Source organism: Rhinopithecus bieti, unplaced genomic scaffold (genome assembly GCF_001698545.2).
Source record: "Rhinopithecus bieti isolate Rb0 unplaced genomic scaffold, ASM169854v2 scaffold_2454, whole genome shotgun sequence".
Classification (NCBI taxonomy): domain Eukaryota; kingdom Metazoa; phylum Chordata; class Mammalia; order Primates; family Cercopithecidae; genus Rhinopithecus; species Rhinopithecus bieti.
In genome coordinates, this window is record NW_016803843.1 from 669,031 (window position 1) to 690,839 (window position 21,809).

Genomic DNA, 21,809 nt, shown 5'->3' on the forward strand with positions numbered 1-21,809 from the left:
ATCAACTCTGATAACATAGTTTCAAACAATTAAAAGGACCTTATGTATTAAACAAAGGTTAAATTGTTCTTGAGAAACTGACAAAAGATTTGGTCAAATGTAAATGAATATGCAATAAGTCACATAAGTCTGTGTATATACATATATATGACTTTAATTTTATAAGTGCATGTGTATACGCACACCTTTAGCTTATCATTTAAATAAAAAGCTATCCAATGTTTTGTATCCATTATGTTCCCCGTTAACACCGAGCAAAATGCTAACGCCTCCTATGTATGTAAAAGAAATAAAGTAAGTTGTTACACAGAAACCCCTGACACTATATGCAATTTCTTATGTCCCATATTCTGATAATGTCTGTCCTCTTGGCTCTCACTTTTTGGACTTTCTCATAAACATGGAAGCTTCATGACAAAGTGTGAAATCATCATTTCCTCCTTTATGAAGTATACTGAAGACAAAAGGGATTAAAGTCATTTCACATTTAGCAAAGCTATTTTATGGCAACATTGTTACAACACAAAATAGACATTGCAGTTTACAATTAACAATTACATAGTGATTTCATAAACAATGAATACTACTTACTCCAATTAACAAAATATTTCTTTATAAAAAATATGTTCAAAAGGAGGTTTACATTCACTTCTTTAATATCAAGGTTGTAACAATGGTCTTAGGAGATGCAAAGACAGAAAACTACTTACCTTAAAAATCTGTATTCTTGAAGATATGTACTCCACTTGGATACTGCTCAAGGTTTAGGCTTCCCAGACAACTCAGAGGATTTTGGAGTTGTACTTAATATACCCAAGAAATAGCCAAATTTCCTAAACTCAAAATTTTGCTAACCAAGGGCCCTTAACAAAGTTAAAAGACACCACACGGTTCAAAAGTAAACAAATATGTTGCTTTTGTTTTGAGACAGCGTTTCACTCGTCACCCAGGTTGGAGTGCAGTGATGCAATCTCTGCTCACTGCAACCTCCATCTCCCGGGTTTAAGTGATTCTCACACCTCAAGCCTTCTGAATAGCTGGGATTACATGCACGTGCCACCAGGCCCTGCTAATTTTTACATTTTTAGTAGAGATGGGGTTTCACCATGTTGGCCACACTGGTCTCAAACTCCTGACCTCAAGAGATCCGCCCGCCTCGGCCTCCCAAAGTGCTGGGATTACAGACATGCGCCACCATGCCTGGCTACAAATATGTTAATGAGTTAATTAAGATGGTGCTGCTCAAATGATTCTAATTCAGGAAACTTAGGTTGCAGGTAGGTAATCTCCAGTTCTCTAAAGAATAATACCCAAATGGCAGGAGGATTTATGTGTTGGTGCAATAATAGCTCAGTCTGTTTCATGACCTAGCTAGAGTCAGAACTGGAGCAGTGGCTACAGCACAGGGGTGGCTTTCTCCTCTCTGAAGGAAAAGTAAAGAAGTAGGAAGAACGAGGTTGAAAGAACAGCCTACACAGTTGTTGCCCAGATCTCGAAATTAGCAACAAGTATGTCAGCTGTCCTAATTATTACCAAACAGGTCCTGGGAGTGTCTGACATACAACATAATAAAGGTATAATCAGTTCCAGAATCTGGTTCCTGGATATGAACTAATTTAGCTCTAAGACCTTCAGCAAGACCGTCTCTACGTCCTGCATTTCTCTCCTATAGGTTTGACAAAGATTCACCTGTAAGTCTGATGAAGATAGGCTAGGTATGGCCCTCAGTAAGAATTTATTTTGGCTGGGAGATTTAAAACTGTAAATGCTTGAGTTCTACCTCCAGATTCTAATTTTATTTAATTGGACATCAGACCATGGTGTCTGATTAAGTAACTGTCCAATTATTTAATTGGACATATTGTATTTTTTAACTACAGGTTATGTAATAGGCATGAAGTATTGAGGAACACTGACAAAAAGGTTAAGAGTTCAGTGAGACACTGAGGCCTCTTCAGTACATAAAATAGGGTTGGAAGTTAGCATCTTGACACTCTTTGGGGATTCCACATCTCTTCACTTGCCATTAAGTGAAACTTTCAGAAATTTAAGAGTCAACAATGCCACCATTACTGCTGTCAAAGTCCTTCAGTGATTAAAAAGATATCGTGATCCCTCCATCATCTGGTGGTGTTAAATTACTTCAGTAAGAACAAAAGATGTGCTTTCCAAGGGTGGAGACATCCAACTTGTATTCAGTTCCCCATTACATTCTGGATTTGGGTCAATGAAAGCAGCATCCATTGGGGTGATAGCTAAGGCGTGCCCTCGCCACATATGAGTGAGATTTCTGGAGGGGAGTAGTGTGGAAAAGTGGTTTTAACATTGGGCAAGAGGATGTCAGAGAATTTCTGAAAGACAGGCCTATCTCTAGAAACTCACTGTAAGTAAAGAGACAATTAACACTTTCGAAGCCCATTTATCCCTGATGGTCAATTATACACTAAGAACTTCCTTTTTAGGATTTGCCCTGAAGGGCCCTAGAGCATTACCTCTTCCATGCAGAGAATCAGAAAGCTTGGATTCTAGCTCTAGCTCCCAACAATTAGCTGTATATAATTGATGATAGGTGACTTCATTAGTGTCAAAGTCAAAGCATATTCTCTGTCAGCTTTTCAAAAAAAACACGCAGTAAAGAGAGATTCCTACCAGGAAACTTTGATGGGTGTTTTTCAAGTGTCATCTCACAGCAGAAGATTCCTCAAGTGGTCAAACCTTGCCAACAGCTTCAAAAAAAAAGGTAACTAGGATTTAACTTTATAGTGCATTTTGATGTTTCCCTTTGTGTCATATCTGACAATAAAAGAACTTAAAAACAAAAAAACAAAACAAAAAAAACACTATCCAGCTTCTCCATTCTGTCTCCTGCTTTGCTTTTTCTTGTTTATAAAATACAAATTTACGGCTGGATTTGATGTTGAAAATTTAATATAGTTACCTCATGTCACAGATAAACAACAAAAATGACTTGACCAAGTTCACAGTGTTGTTTAATGGCAGAGCAAAGCACTAAAGACGGATAGTCCTGCCTTCCTAATTTGAATGCTCTTATCTCTACAGGTTAGGGTCAAGTTAGTAAAATAGGCTATCAGGAGGTTAAGCCCAAAGAGTGAGGACACAAACTTTTATGATGCTTGTTTGACTAAATGCATGCAGTTTACCTCAAGATTAAGGGATTAAAAAAAGGTTGGAAAACAGTGTAACCCTATCTCCTGGATACATCTACAGACCTGTATTTAGGAATTATGCCAGGCTGTTATTTCTAACAGAGCTAATGATCATAGATGGGGCCTTTAAGGCAGGACTGGGTATTTGGTTCTTAAAAATGATTCTGTGCCTGCCTGTCTTAGGAATAAATAATGCTTTCAATGATCTGCATTCTTCTGTCTACCTAAAAGGTACAAAGAAAAAGAATATATTTAATTAAAGAGAGATGTGTCCCAGGTAGATGGTAAGCAATGGGAATAAAGTCATGATATGCCCAGCATAACCAATGATGAATGTTATTAGCCAGGTAGCCACCATTCTAGTCTTAGTCAAAAATAAGCATCTCATAAGTTTACTTAATTTTAGGTGTCAGAATACACGTAAGGAAAGGACAATCTAGACTAAGGAAACCTGAAATTTAATTCTGAGATTCATTAGGGAACCATGCCTAAGATGAGTTTATTTTCTTAACTGTAAAATGGAAGTGCAACCTTTAACTTTCCTCAGTGGCTCAGATGAAATACTGTGAAGGTACAGAGTAATGCTATATGGCACAAAGCAAAAAGTGCTGTGCAAAAGAAGACAGTGTGCTAAATATTAGGAAATTTCTGAGTTCCAGAAAATTTAGATTTTTAAGAAACTATGTCATGCCAAGATGTGTTTTGGAGAAACAATTTTTCCAATATCAATTAAGTATATACTAAGTATATATTAGGAGGGATTATATAAAAGGTCTTCAAAAAACAAGTATCAGGAAAACACTAAATTAAGCAGAATTTAGCAATTGTTTTTAACTTCAGAATTTCTCAGAGCTTTGAATATTGTATACCATGAATCTCCAAGAAAGGACAACTGAGCTTATTCTCCCCAAACTTATATGACCACCTAATCCTTTTTACATGGACCTTCTCAGTGGAGCAGTGTTCCATATAACATACTTAGGGAACACACATTCTTACTATTTTCCCAAAATTCCTATTGTTTGCTTCAACACAAAATAGTAAGACACTGTGGCTAGAATTTTTTTTTTCATATAAACATAAAGTGTACTGACACATGTTGGTAAGCATTTTATAGGCTGTCTATTCTAGCTCTCAAATAACATGACTCTAAATCTAAGCCAGATCACTAACATAGCCTCTTTCCAGAAGGCCATAATGAGTACCTCCTCATCAGGATAGAGAATGTACCCTTTAAGTTTTGTAGGAGTCAAGTACCCCTTTGTCTTGGGGACAGATTTCTGTTAAGACAGACAGAAACTCTTCCCTTGCTGGTCCAGCAGCGGTTTTCTTGTTCTCTGGACCAGCCAGAATAAAAAGACGACTTCTTGCCACGCATCATTTTGTTGTTTATCTAACACTGAATCCCAAATAAAATTTCATACCTGATTAATAGATCTGACCTTTTAAACTAGAAAAGCAGCAGCAACCTGAGATGGAATTGGTAAGAGAAAAATATGGTAACATTCTTAGCTAAAATACTGAGAGAAACGGAGAGTTTAAGTCTACTACTGTCTACAGTACTTATGTGAATGTTATAAAAGATCTGTTAGAAACTGGTGGCGATGGCAACAAGTCCTGCACCAGTTCTTAAATTCTCTCTTATAGCTAGTAGAAAGGATTACAAAGTTTGGCAAACATCTTGCATGGATCAAGACTGTTCACAGATGTCTGAGCAATGAATAATATGTCTATAGATTAGATCTAAGAGCTCATTTTACAACTGTTTACTAGAAGATATAAACATTTTTGCTCTCCCATTTGTAAGCTGTAAGTATGCATCATGGCTTCTGGGATCTCAGAGCTGTTTCTGATGTTGGTTTTCTGTTCATAAGATAGGCCTTTTTTTTTTTTTTAAATTTTCACATATTTGATTAATACACTGGACCAGCAAAAGAAGAGATGAAAATGTCCTCTTGACCTCTATTTGCACTACACCAGAAATGTCACTGAGCCAGTTTCTTCTAGGGAGGTAACAGAAACATTCTATGCAAGGCTGTGGGGGGCTGGTAATATAAGGCTAGGAGGATAAAGCTCCTTACTAATGAACAAGCTGACATTGAATAACATGGCATCTATGTGAAACATGGTTTGAAAACATTTTAAGATCATTCATAGACATCTGAGACCACTCACAGTTTCTTCCTCCCAAGGCTGTGAAATAAAATTCAAAAGTACATCAACAAATTCCTGGTGCTTTTCCATTTTATGGTAGCTTACATTTTATACCCTCAGTGTCCTTCAAAAGTGGCTGGAATAGCCCACCTATACCTTTATCTGATATGTTCATCTCTTTTTCACCCTTTGGAGAAATAAGATTACTTATAAGAAAACTGATTCTCCAAAAAGTATATATACATAGTTCGTAACACTGGTAAATACTGGGTGTTTCTAACAGTTCTTAGAAACTGGCAAAGAGACAGAAGCCCATAACTACCCCCAAACTCACCCACCTTCATACATCTTCACAGAGACATCAATAGCAACAGTGAATTTATACATAAAGAATAAGTGAGGCAAAGGCAAAAGCAGTATCAATCTGTCTGAGTGTAGGCAATGGTGCCTTGATTATTTACCCGTACAAACTCTTCAGTCCCTTTTGGTTATCCCCAACTCAGCTTTTAAGCCGTAGATTTTTGCTGTGGAGAACTCAGATGTGATGTAGCTGCTCCAGTAACTCTTTTCACAGTACTGCATGTCAATAATGGGAATGATTTCTAATCAATTTAAACTGCACACGGTACTTTAATAGAACAAGAAGTTTATTACTCCCACTCAGTAGTTCCTGGGGGCTTTGATGTTAAGTCATACATAATTCGAGAAATACCAGGAATCTTCTTAATCTCAGTGACCATCTTTAATACCACCTATTAAAAAAAATTACAGAGAAAAGTCAGCATCCACTGCATGTCCAGCAGTCCTACAGGGCTTACATTTCTAATTTAAAATTAAAAGTTGACTATTTTCACTATTGTCCTCCACATATATGGGATGGTTTCCGATTAATCTTATAGAATGAACCTACTCCCCTCTGCAGGGATAGGTTTAAGTTACTAAGGTTTAAAATATTAGTGACTTAAACTCAGTACTACTCAAAGTGTGATCCACAAACAGGTGCTAGTCTGCAATTTGTGTTTGTGACTGAGCCACAACAAATGCTTAAGAACATACAGTGATTTGACATTGCTGTGGCATCCAGGCATGTGACTTTATGTGTTTCAGCCAATGCTCTGCAAATTATCTGCAGCTTAAACATACAACTCTAAGGTGGCACAGAGTACACTGTAATAATCATTATCAAGTATACAGGAGGAGAGGATAGCCTGCTCACTTGTCAAATTTGGCAAATTTGAGTCTAAGAGAAAACTAACAAAGCCACATTCCCCAACCCATCTACCTAGCTACAACCACAGCCTCGTGTTAGTGCACTGGAGGCAGTGGCCCAACTGATAGAGTCTCACTTTGATTTTCATTTGCTATTATGCAAGTAGCTCCTTTGGAATGTTCTGGTGAAAACAAAGAAGGATCAAAAATTGAGTTGGAATTGGTAGTAGGGAGAACATTTAGGCAATTCTTGGGTGTCTGGCCCTAAAGCTATCAAATTGCATCCTTATTTCTAACAAACTCTTCTTCACTCCTAGAGTTTTCTTCTTTATTTGGGGAATACTATTTGTAAAGTAGAAACTGGCAGGATTAGATAAAATTATTATAATTGATTACTGTTTATATAGTAATCAGACATTTGGAGAGCATTTATAACTTAAGGCCTTTTTCTGCCCCAGTGTATTAATCAAATATGTGAAAATTAAAAAAAAAAAAAAAAAAAAAAAAAGCACATCTTATTAAAAAAAAAAAAAGGCCTATCTTATGAACAGAAAACCAACATCAGAAATACAGCACTGGCATAGCCTATTCCATTCACTGTATTATAAAATGTAAGAGGTACTGAGAACATGCATTAGAAAAAAATATATAAATTACCTCTACAGGGATCTCATTGCCAGGTGTTGCAGGTATACCAGTCATGAAGTCACTAGTAATAAAGGTTCGAATAACCACAGATCTCTGGCATGAAGGCTGCTTTTGAAGTGGGTCCCGATCAAAATGTAATGGTGTCAAAATCACTGGCATCTGGCTGATTTTCCCAGCATACCCTAGAGAAATGTACATGTAGAACCAATCACCGCACCATAGAAAAGCACTCTCAGTTCAATTAAATCCTCCCAGACAATATCTGAAATCACATATACACACACAGCATAGTTAAGACTGTCATCATGCATTGATTCCAGCTACTCGCAAAGCATTTTAACTGGACTCAACCATAAATGCAAAAAACAGAATTTGATCACATCAGTGATGTTTCACTGATGTGCTATAGAGAGAAAGAGTCCATTCTCATTATTCTCTATTATAATTAGCAGTATAGTTATATTCTACACTGCAAACAATGAATTAGTGAATACTGAACCATTTCTCCCAGGGGATATGGAGGGTTAGGTCCCTGCAAGCCTCTGGTTGCAATATTTTCATCAACTGATTAATATATAACCTTGTTTTATGTGTGTTTCTGATTTAAGACACTGTATTTAATATTTATTATAGATTCATTAACACTGAACTCAAAATCAACAGCTCTTTAACTCATGCCTGAATGAAGTTTATCTAACACACAGATTTTCTCTGTAAGGTACATCACAGCATTCCTGTGCTTAGGAACCCAGACAGCACTTCAACACTATACTTGAGATCCATTTTAAACAGCAAAATCACCAACAAAAAGCATAAAAATGCAAAAGATATTTCATCAGGAGACCATGAAAACGACTTGTTCACATTATGAGAGCTGAAACAAGAAGGCATAGTGTCACCTTGTTCAAACTCAGCTGGGAACATCTAAGTCTGGAAATTCAAATTTTCTGCTGCTCTGTGCATACCCACAAATTGCCACAAAGGTGAATATATTTTATTTAGAAGCAACATTATAGGCTAGGTGCGGTGGCTCACACCTGTAATCCCAACACTCTGGGAGGCCAAGGCTGGCCTGACCTGACTCCTGACCTGATCACCTGAGGTCAGGAGTTTGAGATCAGCCTGGCCAAAATGGCAAAACCCCCATCTCTACTAAAACTACAAAAAAATAGCCAGGTGTGGTAGCGGGTGCCTGTAATCCCAGCTACTCAGGAGACTGAGGCAGGAGAATCACTTGTAACAGGAGGCAGAGGCTGAAGTGAACCAAGATTGTGCCACTGCACTTCAGCCTAGGTGACAGAGCAAGACAGACTCTGTCTCAAAAAAAAAAAAAAAAAAAAAAAAAAAAAAAAAAAAAAAAGCAACATCATAGAACATTCAAATATTTAAATAATAAATAATAAAACAAAAGCATCTAAAAGCAAAAGCTACATCCTCCTACTCTTAATGTCAAGCTTCCAAAAACTAGTTTCAGAGGGTAGTGATCAAAAACAGGAGCAACTTACCAGACTCCCTGAGAATGTTATGGGCCTCAAAATCTGCTTGGCGTAAAGTACTGAGCACCCCTGTTGTCAAGAAAGTGGGAGTAACATCTGTAGGAGGTTCTTTAACTGGTGGGCCAAATATATAAACAACTCTGGAAACAAAGACGTAAAAATAATAGAGCAATTACATTTTAAATGTAGAAATTACATTTCAGTATGAGAAGCAAGGCACTTAGAACAGTAACATTCTTTCCATTTCCCACTTAGTTTTAGGCCCTTCTCCTGCCCACTTCAACTCCCCAAATGGATAGGACAACATGTAAGATTATAGGAAGGTCTGTGTTCTATGTGCTTTCCTCAAAGTGTGTTCTCTGGAACATTCTGTATCTCAGAATGTGCACAGATATAAGTGATTATTACAACTCTCTTTTCACTTAACGTACTGGGTCAAAGAGTATCCCCAAAACTTCATGTCCACCCAGAATCTCTGGGGAGAAAAAGGGTCTCTGCAAATGTAATCAAGTTAAAATGAAGTTAATACTGGATTAGGATAGGCTCTAATACAATGACTGGTATCCTTTCAAGTACCGGAAGATTTGGATACACAGACACACATAGGGGAATGAGGGTCATGTGAACACAAAGACTGACTGGATTATGCTGCCACAAGCCAAGCATTGTCAGCAACCATCCGATAGTAGGAAGAAGCGAGGAAGGATCCTCCACTAGAGTCTTCAGAGAGAATATGACCTTGCCAACACTGAATTCAGACTTCTGGCCTCCTAAACTGTGAGAGAATAAATGTCTGCTGTTTTAAGCCTCCCAGTTTGTGGTAATTTGTTATGGGTAGTCCTAGGAAACAAATACACATAGTTAAAATTTAAAAATAGGTGTCTTTATGGTAAGACTTCAGAAACTATGCTAACATGCACTGGAAATCTCCAAGAGGAAACTACAGTGAATTTCCCAAAATTAGTAAAATCATCTTTTTTTCTCTACTTGAGAAACAATGATCCTAGAGAGATTCTCATTTGCACTTCATTAAAAGGGCCATTGAAATAGGACTTAGTATCCTACTACTTCCTTCCAAAAAAACCAATTCATTACTGTTTTATATAAATGTCTGTTTGAAAGACATGAAGATACACCACAAATATCTTCATGTTAATGAGAGTCAATGAGAGTACAGTTTGGAACATAACTTGAGGAAATCAGAATCAAACAATTTTAACAACTTGAAGTGTAGCTGGCCATTGGTTTGAAGGGATCTGTTTCACAATCTTCACCCAGAAAACAAGAGGGAATCACGGTAGAGATATGAGTGCCACTTAGCTAGTTCTCCCTACTCCAGCCAGTAGACAATTGTCACTTTTCATCAGTTATGTTTTTAGCAAAGAAAATAAATCTCCCTGGCAGCTATCATGGTAAAGTTTAATGTTTTTTCTTTTTTTCTTAATATGTACTTAGGTAAAATACACAAAAGAAAACCATATTAGCACAAAACCACTGACACCACCAACTACTTTATTGTCTCCTTCCAAACATACTACAACAGAAGCAAGGTTTTTATCCCAAGCATAGACAGTAAGTTACACTTTTTCTAAACAATATAGTTCCTAAAGCTCATAAAAGATCTTTAGAGGAGAAAGTTAAGAGAATGCCGTGAATCTGCTTTTTTCACCTTCTCATTTCTTACATACAAAATCACTAGAGTGTACTGGGAGAGGTATTTACCCACACTACATATGACAGTAAAACTGGAACAGTCCCTCCCTGTACAAAGATTCCCTCATTCAAATTAGGAAAAAAACTGGCAAACATGGAAGAATATTTTAAAACTCCAATTCCCCAAAAAGACCCCGGCAAAGAAATCTCAAGTTCACCAAGATTCTCTTTTTGTTTGAGACAGAGTCTCGCTCTGTCACCCAGGCTGGAGTGCAGTAGTGCGATCTCGGCTCACTGCAAGCTCTGCCTCCTGAGTTCACGCCATTCTCCCGCCTCAGACTCCCAAGTAGCTGGGACTACAGGTGCCCGCCACCATGCCCAGCTAATTTTTTTTTATTTTTAGTAGAGACGGGGTTTCACTGTGTTAGCCAGGATGGTCTCGATTCCTGACCTCGTGATCCTCCCGCCTCAGCCTCCCAAAGTGCTGAGATCACAGGCATGCGTGAGCCACCATGCCCGGCCAAGTTCACCAAGATTCTTTTAAGAGCTTGCTGGGAAAATCAAGTTTTTTGTTTGCTGATTGTTAGGCTTTTTATTTTTTTCTTTTTTGAGAAGGGAGGAAGGAAGAAGAGACAAATAGGGAAAAGAGAGAGAAACTAGAATATAAACATAAAGTTTAAACAAGGATGTGTGCCCTTTGGCAAAAGAAAAAGAAAAGGAGATAAAACTGTAAGAATGCTGTGAATAAAGAAATACACTAATTATACAGTAAAAGCGTGCAGTTCAATTTAGGGAAATTCTCTCTGTGATATATAAAGTTCATATAGCATTCTACAGAAGGCAAATTATGAGCCACTGTTCTAACCAAGACAATTATGTCCACTCAAAATAGGCAATTAAAAATTTATCATTATTGAAGTTTTTTTGTTTGTTTCGTTTTGTTTTTGAGAAAGGGTTTCACTCTGTTGCCCAGGCTGGACTGCAGTGGCACGATTTTGGCTCAAGGCAACCTCCCAGGCTCACGCGATCCTCCCACCTCAGACTCCCAAGTAGCTGGGACTACAGGCACACACCACCATGCCTGGCTAATTTTTGTATTTTTTGTAGAGATGGAGTTTCACCATGTTGTCCAGGCTGTTTTCAAACTCCTAAGCTCAAGTGATCCACTATGCCTGGCCCCCATTATTGAAGATATTAATAATTCTATTTTCAGCATATGAAAGATGCTTCTGTATTTGGGGTCTTCAGTTCATTTGAGTAAGCTTTTGAATGAGCATGTACCCATCAGTAAAAATACGGCTTCCCTGTAACTCCTTATCTCTAACTATACAGACTCTGCTAGGTTAACATTAAAAGGTAAGCTTCTGATTTCTGCAGCAATTTGAGCAAAATGAAATCTCAAGTAATTCTTTTTGGTTGTTAACTGCCTAACACCCATGAAGAAAACTGAAGAGAGAGAATAACTGTGAAATAAGAATATTTAATTAGCAATCTAGTACAAAATAAGTGAATTTTTAAACTCTATGTGATATGATGAAATTGAGTATTAGAAATAGATTATAAATCAGCTGTTGATATATCCACTGTAAGAAATTACTATGCAAATTAAAGGAAAATTAATCTAAAATGTAAATTATATATTTAAATGTAACTATTTTAATGCTATCTGGCACATGCCCATTTCTTCAATTTTTTTCCTTGGGGTTACTACTAAATTAACCAAGTCTCCATTTTTGTTTGCGGGGCGGGTGGTTGGTTGTTTTGTAGGGGTTGGGTGTGTGTGTGTGTGTGTTCCTTTATTTGTAATTCTGTAACCTGGACATACTTTTTTTCAATCCTTCTGGAATAAAACATGTCACCATAAAACCAATAGCTAATATAAGCCACTAATTTAGAAGATATGTTTTACAGCTGCCTTTAATATTTTACACTAAAATAAAAAATCTTTCTCCTTTAAATAATTTTAACAGATGATTACACTGTGATAGAGTCAAAACACAAGATAATATTACATATCTACTTAACTGCGACCTATGTGCATATTTGAATTGCAAACACAGCCATTTACTCTTATCTACATGACCTACCTATATCTACATTTGAGCCTTTTGGTCTTTCATTAATGGAAAGCCCTTAAGAAGCACATCCTTCCATTACACATGCCCCCACCCTAGCTCCTGTGAAACACACCTGTTAACGTTGTGACACATGCGAGGTATAAGCCTAGCCAGAAAAATAAGTGATTCCCAGTCAGGTTCATCTTTACTGGAGATTCCACACACGTAACTGTAGGAACGACAGTCACCCTGAAAATAAAAAGATAATCAATAATTTTAACAGTCAAATAATTTTAAAGTCAAGTCAACCTGACTTTAAACTTAAACTCGGTTTAACTTGACAACGCTGTTTTTTTTAAAAAAAGAAAAGATGCATTGAAAAATATCTTATGCATGGTGATACTATTAATAGTTTTTTTGAAATCTGAATGAAAGTATATACTAGATGGTTCTTTAATGGTATGAATAAATTCCAAATTAAAATCCCATATTAAATCCTACCTGAATCAGTTAAGACATACATAAGGTATCATGGTAATATCAAGAATTTAGACTGAGCACAGTGGCTCATGCCTGTAATCCCAGCACTTTGGGAGGCCGAGGTGGGCAGATCACCTGAGGTCAGGAGTTCAAGACCAGCCTGGCCAACATGATGAAACCCCGTCTCTACTAAAAATATAAAAATTAGCTGGGCATGGTGGCATGAACCTGTAGTCCCAGCTACTTGGGAGGCTGAGGCAGGATAATCGCTTGATCCTGGGAGGCGGAGGTTGCAGTGAGTTGAGAGATCATGTCACTGCACTTCAGCCTGGGTGACAGAGCGAAACTCTGTCTCAAAAAAAAAAAAAAAAAAAAAAGGAATTTATTCAACATTCCCATTACCTGCTAACTGTGGATAATTCGGCAGACAAGGCCAGGTACAGAAGCTCACACCTATAATTCTAGCACTTTGGGAGGGCGAGGTGGGTGGGTCAGTGGAGCCCAGAAGTTTGAGATCAGCCTAGACAACATGGCAACACCCTGTCTCTACAAAATACACAAAAATTAGCTGGGCAGTGTGGTGGCATGTACCTGTAGTTCCCGCTACTCAGGAAGCTGAAGTGGGAGGATCACCTGAGCCCAGGGAGGTCGAGGCTATAGTGAGCAGTGATCATACCACTGTACTCTAGCCTGGGCAACAGAGTAAGACCCCATTTCAAAAACAAATAAATAAAATTATGAAAATTGTCATTTGGCAAACAATATCTGCCCATGTGTTCTGAGTAGATAAAGAATTCTTAAGTGGGAAACAAAACAATTCATAAACATTTACTTATCAATGTGTTTAAGTATCAGCTTAAAAGCTAATTTTAAAATAAATAAAATAAAACTGATTATAATTTATTCTCTTTTCCTGTGTCCTGTTTAATCCAAGTAATTTGCTTTTTTTATGAAAAGCATTTTAAAAAGTAACAGATTAGAGAAGTACCAGAGTGGCAGGTACCAAGAACGTGAAAATTCAACGTATGTGAACACTAATGTGATAGCATCTATAAAAGTGTAAAATGGGCCGGGTGCGGTGGCTCATGCCTGTAATCCTAGCACTTTGGGAGGCCAAAGCGGGTGGATTGCCTGAGCTCAGGAGTTCGAGACCAGCCTAGGCAACATGGTGAAACCCCGTCTCTACTAAAATACAAAAAATTATCCAGGCATGGCAGTGTGTGCCTGTAACCCCAGCTACTCAGGAGGCTTAGACAGGAGAATCGCTTGAACCTGGGAGGCGGAGGTTGCAGTGAGCTGAGATCATGCCACTGGGCTCCAGCCTGGGCAACAGAGCAAGACTCCATCTCAAAAAAAAAAAAGTGTAAAATGCACATTTAACACAGAAAATGATCCTACATAAATACATGGATAACTGATGGGATGCCTATATAATAAAAAACTGAGAACAGTTTAAATGCCCACTGGTTAGAAGAATAGTTAAATAAATGATGGTATGCATAGAATATGAGGGAACAATTAAGAACAATCTACTTGGAAAGGCACAGAAAGGTAAGTTCATGATGCTCAGTTAAAAGAAAAAAGTTGACAATGTGTACCCCAAATCCCCTATTTTCTTTTTAAAGTGTTTCTAGAAAGACACATACAAAACTTAACTGGAAAGTAGAAATACAAAGAATTTTTTTAATGTATTTTTGATTTTTCACAAATATGGTTTACTTTGGTATTTAGAAAATAAAATGCGTTCTTATACTAACCATGAACCATCATTTTTATCTGGGCTTGCAAGGGTCTAAGCTTCAAAGGGTAAGAGACTAAAGTCAGTTATCCAATAACAAAAGAAAATTTTATTTTGGTGGGAAAAGTAGTAGAGCCTGAATAAGTTTCATTTTCAAAAAAGAAATCACCTATTCACCAAATTACCTCAAATATCTATTTTTTGTAACATTTCTCTAAAAAGAAGAGTAGGGAACTATTTCAACTCAACTCCCTGTGTAGCGTGAGTTAGCATACAGACGTGGAAGTTCTCTGTAACAAATCTACTTAAAACTGAGAAACTTTTAAGAATTAAATAACCTGTCCACAATTCTATTTTTATATATTAGGGTAATACTGCCTGTAAGTGTCATTGCAAATTTCAAAATAAATTTGTATGTGAATGAGATAATCCATAAACCACTGAAAGAAAACATCAATAACTCCAAGTAAGGTTATTTCAATAGTGATTTTAAAACAACATAAGCAGCTTACAACATTTTGCCTTTAAAAAGAAGGCAAGAGTTCCTTAACCCAAATAGCTGGCTCTATCACTTTCATGAAATAAAATATTTTAGTTTACTTTAAAAATAACAATCAATTTTTTCTTTTTTAAGACACAGTTTTGCTGTTGTTGCCCAGGCTGGAGTGCAATGGCGCGATCTTGGCCCACTGCAACTTCCGCCTCCTGGGTTCAAGCAATTCTCCTGCCTCAGCCTCCCGAGCAGCTGGGATTACAGGCATGCGCCACCACACCCGGCTTATTTTGTATTTTTAGTAGAGATGGGGTGTCTCCATGTTGGTCAGGCTGGTCTCAAACTCCCGACCTCCGGTGATCCGCTCACCTCGGTCTCCCAAAGTGCTGGGATTACAGGCATGAGCCACTGTACCCGGCAACAACCAATTTTTATCTTGTTTTATTTACAAGCAGAACTGCATGTATTCAGAGCAAAAAGGAATTTAACTGACAGATTCATATATTTAGAAAAAATGCTTATTAGGTTTTAGATGAATAATCTCTAAAACAGTAGAACTTCTTTCTACACATAATTTTACTGTAAGAGGACATTATAAACACATTAACCCAATAACTGGCACTTATACCATTTTTGAGTTGAACTACTGATACCTCTTCTAGTTTCCATTTAACCACACACTCGAAATAAAATAACCTTCCTCTTCCCTACCCTCCCACACTTTTGTTCCCCAAAAACTCATTTAAGGATCATATAAAGAAGGCCGGGCACAGTGGCTCGCGCTTCCAATCCTAACACTTTGGGAGGCCAAAGTGAAGGATCACTTGAGGCCAGAATTTCAAAGCCAGCCTGAGCAATGCAGTGAGACCCTATCTCCACAAAAAAAATTTAAAAATTAGCCAGGCATGATGGTGCATGCCTGTAGTCCCAGCTACTTGGGAAGCTGAGATAGGAGGGTCGCTTGAGCCCAGGAATTCAGGGCTATAGTACACCATGATCACATCACTGCACTCCAGCCTGGGTGACAGGGCAAGACCCTGTCTCCAGAAAAAGAGGAGAAAGTAACATACTATCTTATGTATTTTACTGGTTTTTAGCAGGGGATTGTATTTGGTATTTCCTTGAGTTGTGTGTGCTATGCACTATGCCAGAAATTCACAGCTGAGGGCTAGGACTATGAAGAAGTCTTAGGATAAGAAATGCAGATTATATTTACATACATTCAGGCTTTAGTACCCTGTCACCAGCAAGTGATGCACCTTATCTGAGTCAAATATTATCTCTAATGCTTTTTGCCATAAAGTAAGTTTTGTCTGAAATTACGTTATTAGTCATTTTGCAAGTAGGATTTTATAATTGAGAACTATATTATTCTCATGTTCTTTTACAACTAGAAAGGCAGAATAAACACAAAAAACATCAGCAGAACATGTTCCCTGGTATAGGGAATACACAAGCTGAGAACAACACCTAAATGGTGTAACTTAATTCATCTGGAGGCCTTCCTGCAGTTAAAGACTTCTAAAACCACAGGGTATTTCACATCTAGAAGGATAAATAACCTCTTGATCCCTGCCCTACATGGCAGAAATAAGCGTGCCAACCCTGTAGGAAAGGGTTGCCTTTGGTTAGAGTTCACAGATGTTCCAAAACTACAAAATCTCAACCTGACTATTTAGTTCCTGTAACTATTCACTCCCTACACATTCTATAAAAAATTACCTTCTTATTTCTCTAAACTTGGTATATATACTTACGTATTTCATTTTTCTAAGTAATCCTTATTTTAATATTAGTAGAAAGAGTGCTTGAACCCAGGAGGCGGAGGTTGCAATGAGCTGAGATCATGCCACTGCACTCCAGCCTGGGCAACAGAGTGAGACTCCGTCTCCAGAAAAAAAAAAAAAAAAAGCGTATCACTGGCAAATGAATTCACACAACTCACCTGCACACCTACAGTTTTAATTGGCAGCAAGAAGGCATTCAGTGAATGCAGACTGGTAATTTGCATCAGCTTCTCCTGATCCTCTTCTGTTGTGCAGGCTTTGACTCTCTGTAATAGGGTATGTGGCTGAGAAAAACCAAAGAGGCATTTTTTCAGTTTTAAGAAATAAGGTATTCACTCTTTTATTATCTACTACTATCTTATGTATTTTACTGGTTTTTAGCAGTGGATTGTATTTGGTATCTCCTTGAGTTGTGTGTGCTATGCACTAAGCCAGAAATTCACAGCTGAGGGCTAGAACTACAAAGAAGTCTTAGGATAAGAAATGCAGATTATGCAGGCTTTAGTACCCTGTCACCAGTAAGTGATGCACCTTATCTGAGTCAAATATTATCTCTAATGCTTTTCACCATAAAGTCAGTTTTGTTTGAAATTAATATAGCTCTAGCCATTTCTTTATTTACCTGGTATATGTTTTTCCATTCTTTAATTTTCACTCCTCCTATCCCTAGGTATTAGTAATGCCTGTTGTGAACAGACTATACTTTTCATACCTACTATTCTATACTAAACAGATTTTAGTTTTCAATCTAGTTTGACAGTCTATGTCTTAACTAGGGATATTAGTCCTTTTAATGAGTTATCAATATAGTTGAATTTCATTCTACAATCTTATTCTGTAATTATCTATTTATCCCACTTTTTACTCTTACTCCTTTTTGTTGTCTTTTGAACAACTCATTTCTCCCAACTCATTTATTTCCTCTTTACCGATTTTGAAGTTAAATCCTCTATTTCTATTCTTGCAGTAGTTGCCCTTAAGTGTTAACAAGGATATTTAAAAGATAATCAATCTTCTGTCCTTCTGGCAAATAATACAGGCATCTTTGAATTCCTTAGCTCAAATCAGTCCCTTTGTGGCTTACATGCTACTTCCGCTAAACATTGTTACATATTTTCTAATGAACAAGAATAAGTAGGTATCATTTTTACCTCTACTCTCAATTTTATAATTATTTTTATCATTTTATACAGTCCATGTTTGTTTCAGTTTTACTCATTTACCATTTTCTTTGCTTAGCATTCCTTCTTGTACTCACGACTTTCTCCTGGTATCCTGCTGCTTCTCCTCAAGTCAGTTCTTTAAAACAATGGTTCTCAGCCGGGCGCAGTGGCTCACGTCTGTAATCCCAGCACTTTGGGAGGCCGAGGTGGGTGGATCACCTGAGGTCGGGAGTTCGAGACCAGCCTGACCAACATGGAGAAACCCCACCTCTACTGAAAATACAAAAGTAGCCGGGCGTGATGGCACATGACTCTAACCCCAGCTACTCGGGAGGCTGAGGCAGGAGAATGGCTTGAACCTGGGAGATGGAGGTTGCAGCGAGCCGAGATCGTGCTATTGCACCCCAGTCTGGGCAACAAGAGCAAAACTCCATCTCAAAAAAAAAAAAAGGTTCTCAACCCTAACTGCACAAATTACTTGGGATGCTCAGGTCCCATCTCAGACCAATTAAATTCTAGGGCTATATATCAAGAATAGTATACTTCAAAAGCGAGGGACTATTAGTAGTAAATTCTATTTAATCTCAAAATAACTTTATTTTGCCCTTGTTTTTAAAAGACAGTTCAGCTGTTCACTACAGTTAATTATTTTCTCTTAGCATTTTGAAGTCTTACCTTTACTGTTTCAGTATAATTTCCTGGGTAGGTAATTGATCTGTTCTCTGCAGCTGCTCTGTCTTTGGCAGTCTTTAATTTCTCTAAGATATGCTTACTAGGTGTCAAATTATTTCCCTTTATTCTGCTTGAGATGCGTTATGTTTCCTGAATCTGAGCCATCATGTCTTTTACCAGTGTGGAGGAATTAATACATTTTTGTCTATTATTTCCTTCTGGACATATGTTAGCACTTGCCTTATCCTTCTATCTTAACCTTCTGTACCTAAATTTTCTTTATGATGATTTGTACTAATTTCTGGATAATCTCTAAACAACTTTCTTTTAGCTCATTAATTCTGTCTTTAAGCTGTTTTTCAGTTATTATTTTCATTCCCAGGACTTATTTTCAAATCTGCCCAGTTATTTTTAGTAGTCTCTTATACATTATTCTTATTATCAATAGCTTATTTCTATTTACTTTACATATTGCTTGTTAATTCCAGTAAAGTCCTGAGGGTCTTGTTCTGAGTTTTTTCCCTTCTCATTCATGGTGCCATACTTCTATAGGTGATTTATATTTTTTATTATAACCTCATATTTGTTGGAATTCTATCTATGAGAATCCTTTGGGACTTAGGTGAAGCTATTCTAAAGAGAATCTGCATTGCTCCTTGCCTAACTCCCATAAGCACTATCAATTGAGATCCACTTTAAAATTCTTACATTGCAATTTTCAGACCACGCACATTACATAAATTAAAACCCCACATCTGTAGAATAAAGTAGACTGGGGAACTTTTCCATTAATCTTCAATTTGGAGCTAAAATGTTGCATAGTGTGAAGATATCTGATCCAATCTCTGGCCCTTCTTGGACCCAGTCTCATACTCAGACACCTGTACACGAATGAAATTGTTAAAACCCAAATCCTAGACCACACAGGATTAGAAGCTGTCCTCAGAGGAGCAGACAGCTTTAGTTTCTTGCAATGATGCTCCCAATAAATTCCTGACTTAAAGGATTTCCCTTACTTTCTTGCAATACACATAAAAGAGTGCTTTAAAATACTTTATCTGACATTTTTAGAGACTCAGGATATCCAGTCTTGTTTCGCTGGAAGGAAAAATGTGTATGTAAGAATATCCATGGAATACTTTCTCCACAGTCATTTCAAAGGTTACATTACTCCAAATATTCAAATAATAAAACCCTAAAAAATTCATTATAAATGCTGGTATACAATAAGAATCCATTCAATTTCTTATAATGATTAGCTGTATCAAATATCACCTTTTTAACACTTGCAGAAAAATCAGCTACTATTTTCAAAATATTGTTGGTTTCAGGAAAGTCCTTACAAATATAAGGTTCTTCAGCACATATAACTCTGATTGCCAGGCCAGGACCTAAAGGTAAGAGTAACAATAGTATTTAACATTAATGTTATATTTCCAATATAAAATCTAATATAAAATGCAACTATTTTCAAAATATAAAACCTTTCCAAAATTAAAATCTATCTGCCATCATAAGTATCCAAATGTAGCTATTAGTTTCCCATTCAACTCAGCATTTTTTAGAATACTTCAACATTCTAAAAATGTTGTAACATTTAGAATGCTGCAACATTTAAGTTATGCACACTTTTTAGTCTGCTTAACTTTTCAGCATGTTAGTCTCTGTCCCTAAGTTTCTTCATCTATAACACAGGATAATACTATCATAGTTTCCATTGTGAGGCTCAAATAAGACAACACGTTTAATTCTCTCCCTATCATTCCTCTCTTTTTAAGAGATAGAGTCTTGCTCTGTCACCAAGGCTGGAGTGCAGTGGTGCAATTATTGCTCACTGCAGCGTCAAATTCCTGAGCTCAAGCAGTCCTCCCACCTCAGCCTCCTAAATAGCTGGGATTACAAGCACACACAGCCATGCCTGGCTAATTTTTTCAGTAAAGACAGGGGTTTCACTATGCTGTTCAGACTGGTCTTGAACTCCAGAAGCTCAGCTTCTGGAAATGCTGGAATTATAGGCGTGAGCCACTGACTGCACTTGGCCTATCCTATTTTTACAGTCCATGTATTAAGTATCATAAAATTATCCAGTTAATATTTTTAGTTTATAACATATGTGCCAATCTATTCAAAGTTTTTAATAAGGGAATTTTCCAACATATACATAAAGAGGACAGTATAATTAACCACCTTACTCATCATCCAGCTTCAACTATCAATATGATTTTAGGAATGGTATTATACTGTTAAAATATATACATAATCAAATAAATAATGTGAGTTTTTAATACCAAAAAATGTGAACTGGTATTTCTATTTTATTTTATTTTGACAGACTCTCATTCTATCACCCAGGCTGAAGGGCAGTGGCACGATCTCAGCTCACTGCAACTTCCACCTCCCAGGTTCAAGAGATTCTCCTGCCTTACCCTCCCCTAGCAGCCACCAGTAGTACCTAGTACAGGCATGCACCACCATGCCCAGCTAATTTCTTGTATTTTTAGTAGAGACTGGGTTTCACTGCGTTGGCCAGGCTGGTCTGGAACACCTGACCTCAAGTGATCCGCCCACCTAGGCTTCCTGAAGTGCTGGAATTACAGGCATGAGTCACTGCACCCGACCTCCATTTTACCAAATACTCAAAAGTTCGTAAAAACACAAGGTGTGCGTTGATGTATGAAAAACTGGATTCTGCTGCTTTACTATAACAGAAGAGACATCACTTGAGATGCCTAGTTGTAGGCAAAACCTCAGCTATGTCCATTAATTTCCGAGTCCATTCTTTACCTTTAGAATAAACAGCATATTTAAGATAGGTTTTAAAGCAGCAAAACAATTTTTGCCAATGAAATCTTACATAACAGAAAACTCAACATACAAAATAGATTTTTAAAACATCAAGTGAGTCTAGATGAAATAATGACCAAGGACACAGAACACTTGGCTTCCCTCCATTACATTCACAGACCATTCTTTTTCTTTTTCCAAGATGGAGTCATGCTCTGTTGCCCAGGTTGGAGTGCCGTGGTATAATCTCGGCTCACAGCAACCTCCGCCTCCTGGGTTCAAGCGATTCTCCTGCCTTAGTCTCCCGA

The 21,809-nt window shown here is 37.4% G+C and overlaps 1 protein-coding gene across 2 annotated transcripts in view; it reads right to left on the bottom strand.

Moving 5' to 3' along the window:
• Nucleotides 1–479: 479 nt before the first annotated feature.
• The window catches only part of GMPS (guanosine monophosphate synthase), a 76,630-nt gene continuing 55,300 nt past the window's right edge, over nucleotides 480–21,809 (bottom strand). For both annotated transcript variants that reach the window (XM_017855078.1, XM_017855085.1), the window contains exons 11-16: nucleotides 19,993–20,108; nucleotides 17,041–17,166; nucleotides 12,518–12,633; nucleotides 8,684–8,814; nucleotides 7,188–7,360; nucleotides 480–6,073 (exon numbers count right to left, since the gene is read on the bottom strand). In XM_017855078.1, the coding sequence (XP_017710567.1) occupies nucleotides 5,972–6,073; nucleotides 7,188–7,360; nucleotides 8,684–8,814; nucleotides 12,518–12,633; nucleotides 17,041–17,166; nucleotides 19,993–20,108 (764 nt within the window). In that variant the 3' untranslated portion in view covers nucleotides 480–5,971. The remainder of the gene's footprint in view (nucleotides 6,074–7,187; nucleotides 7,361–8,683; nucleotides 8,815–12,517; nucleotides 12,634–17,040; nucleotides 17,167–19,992; nucleotides 20,109–21,809) is intronic.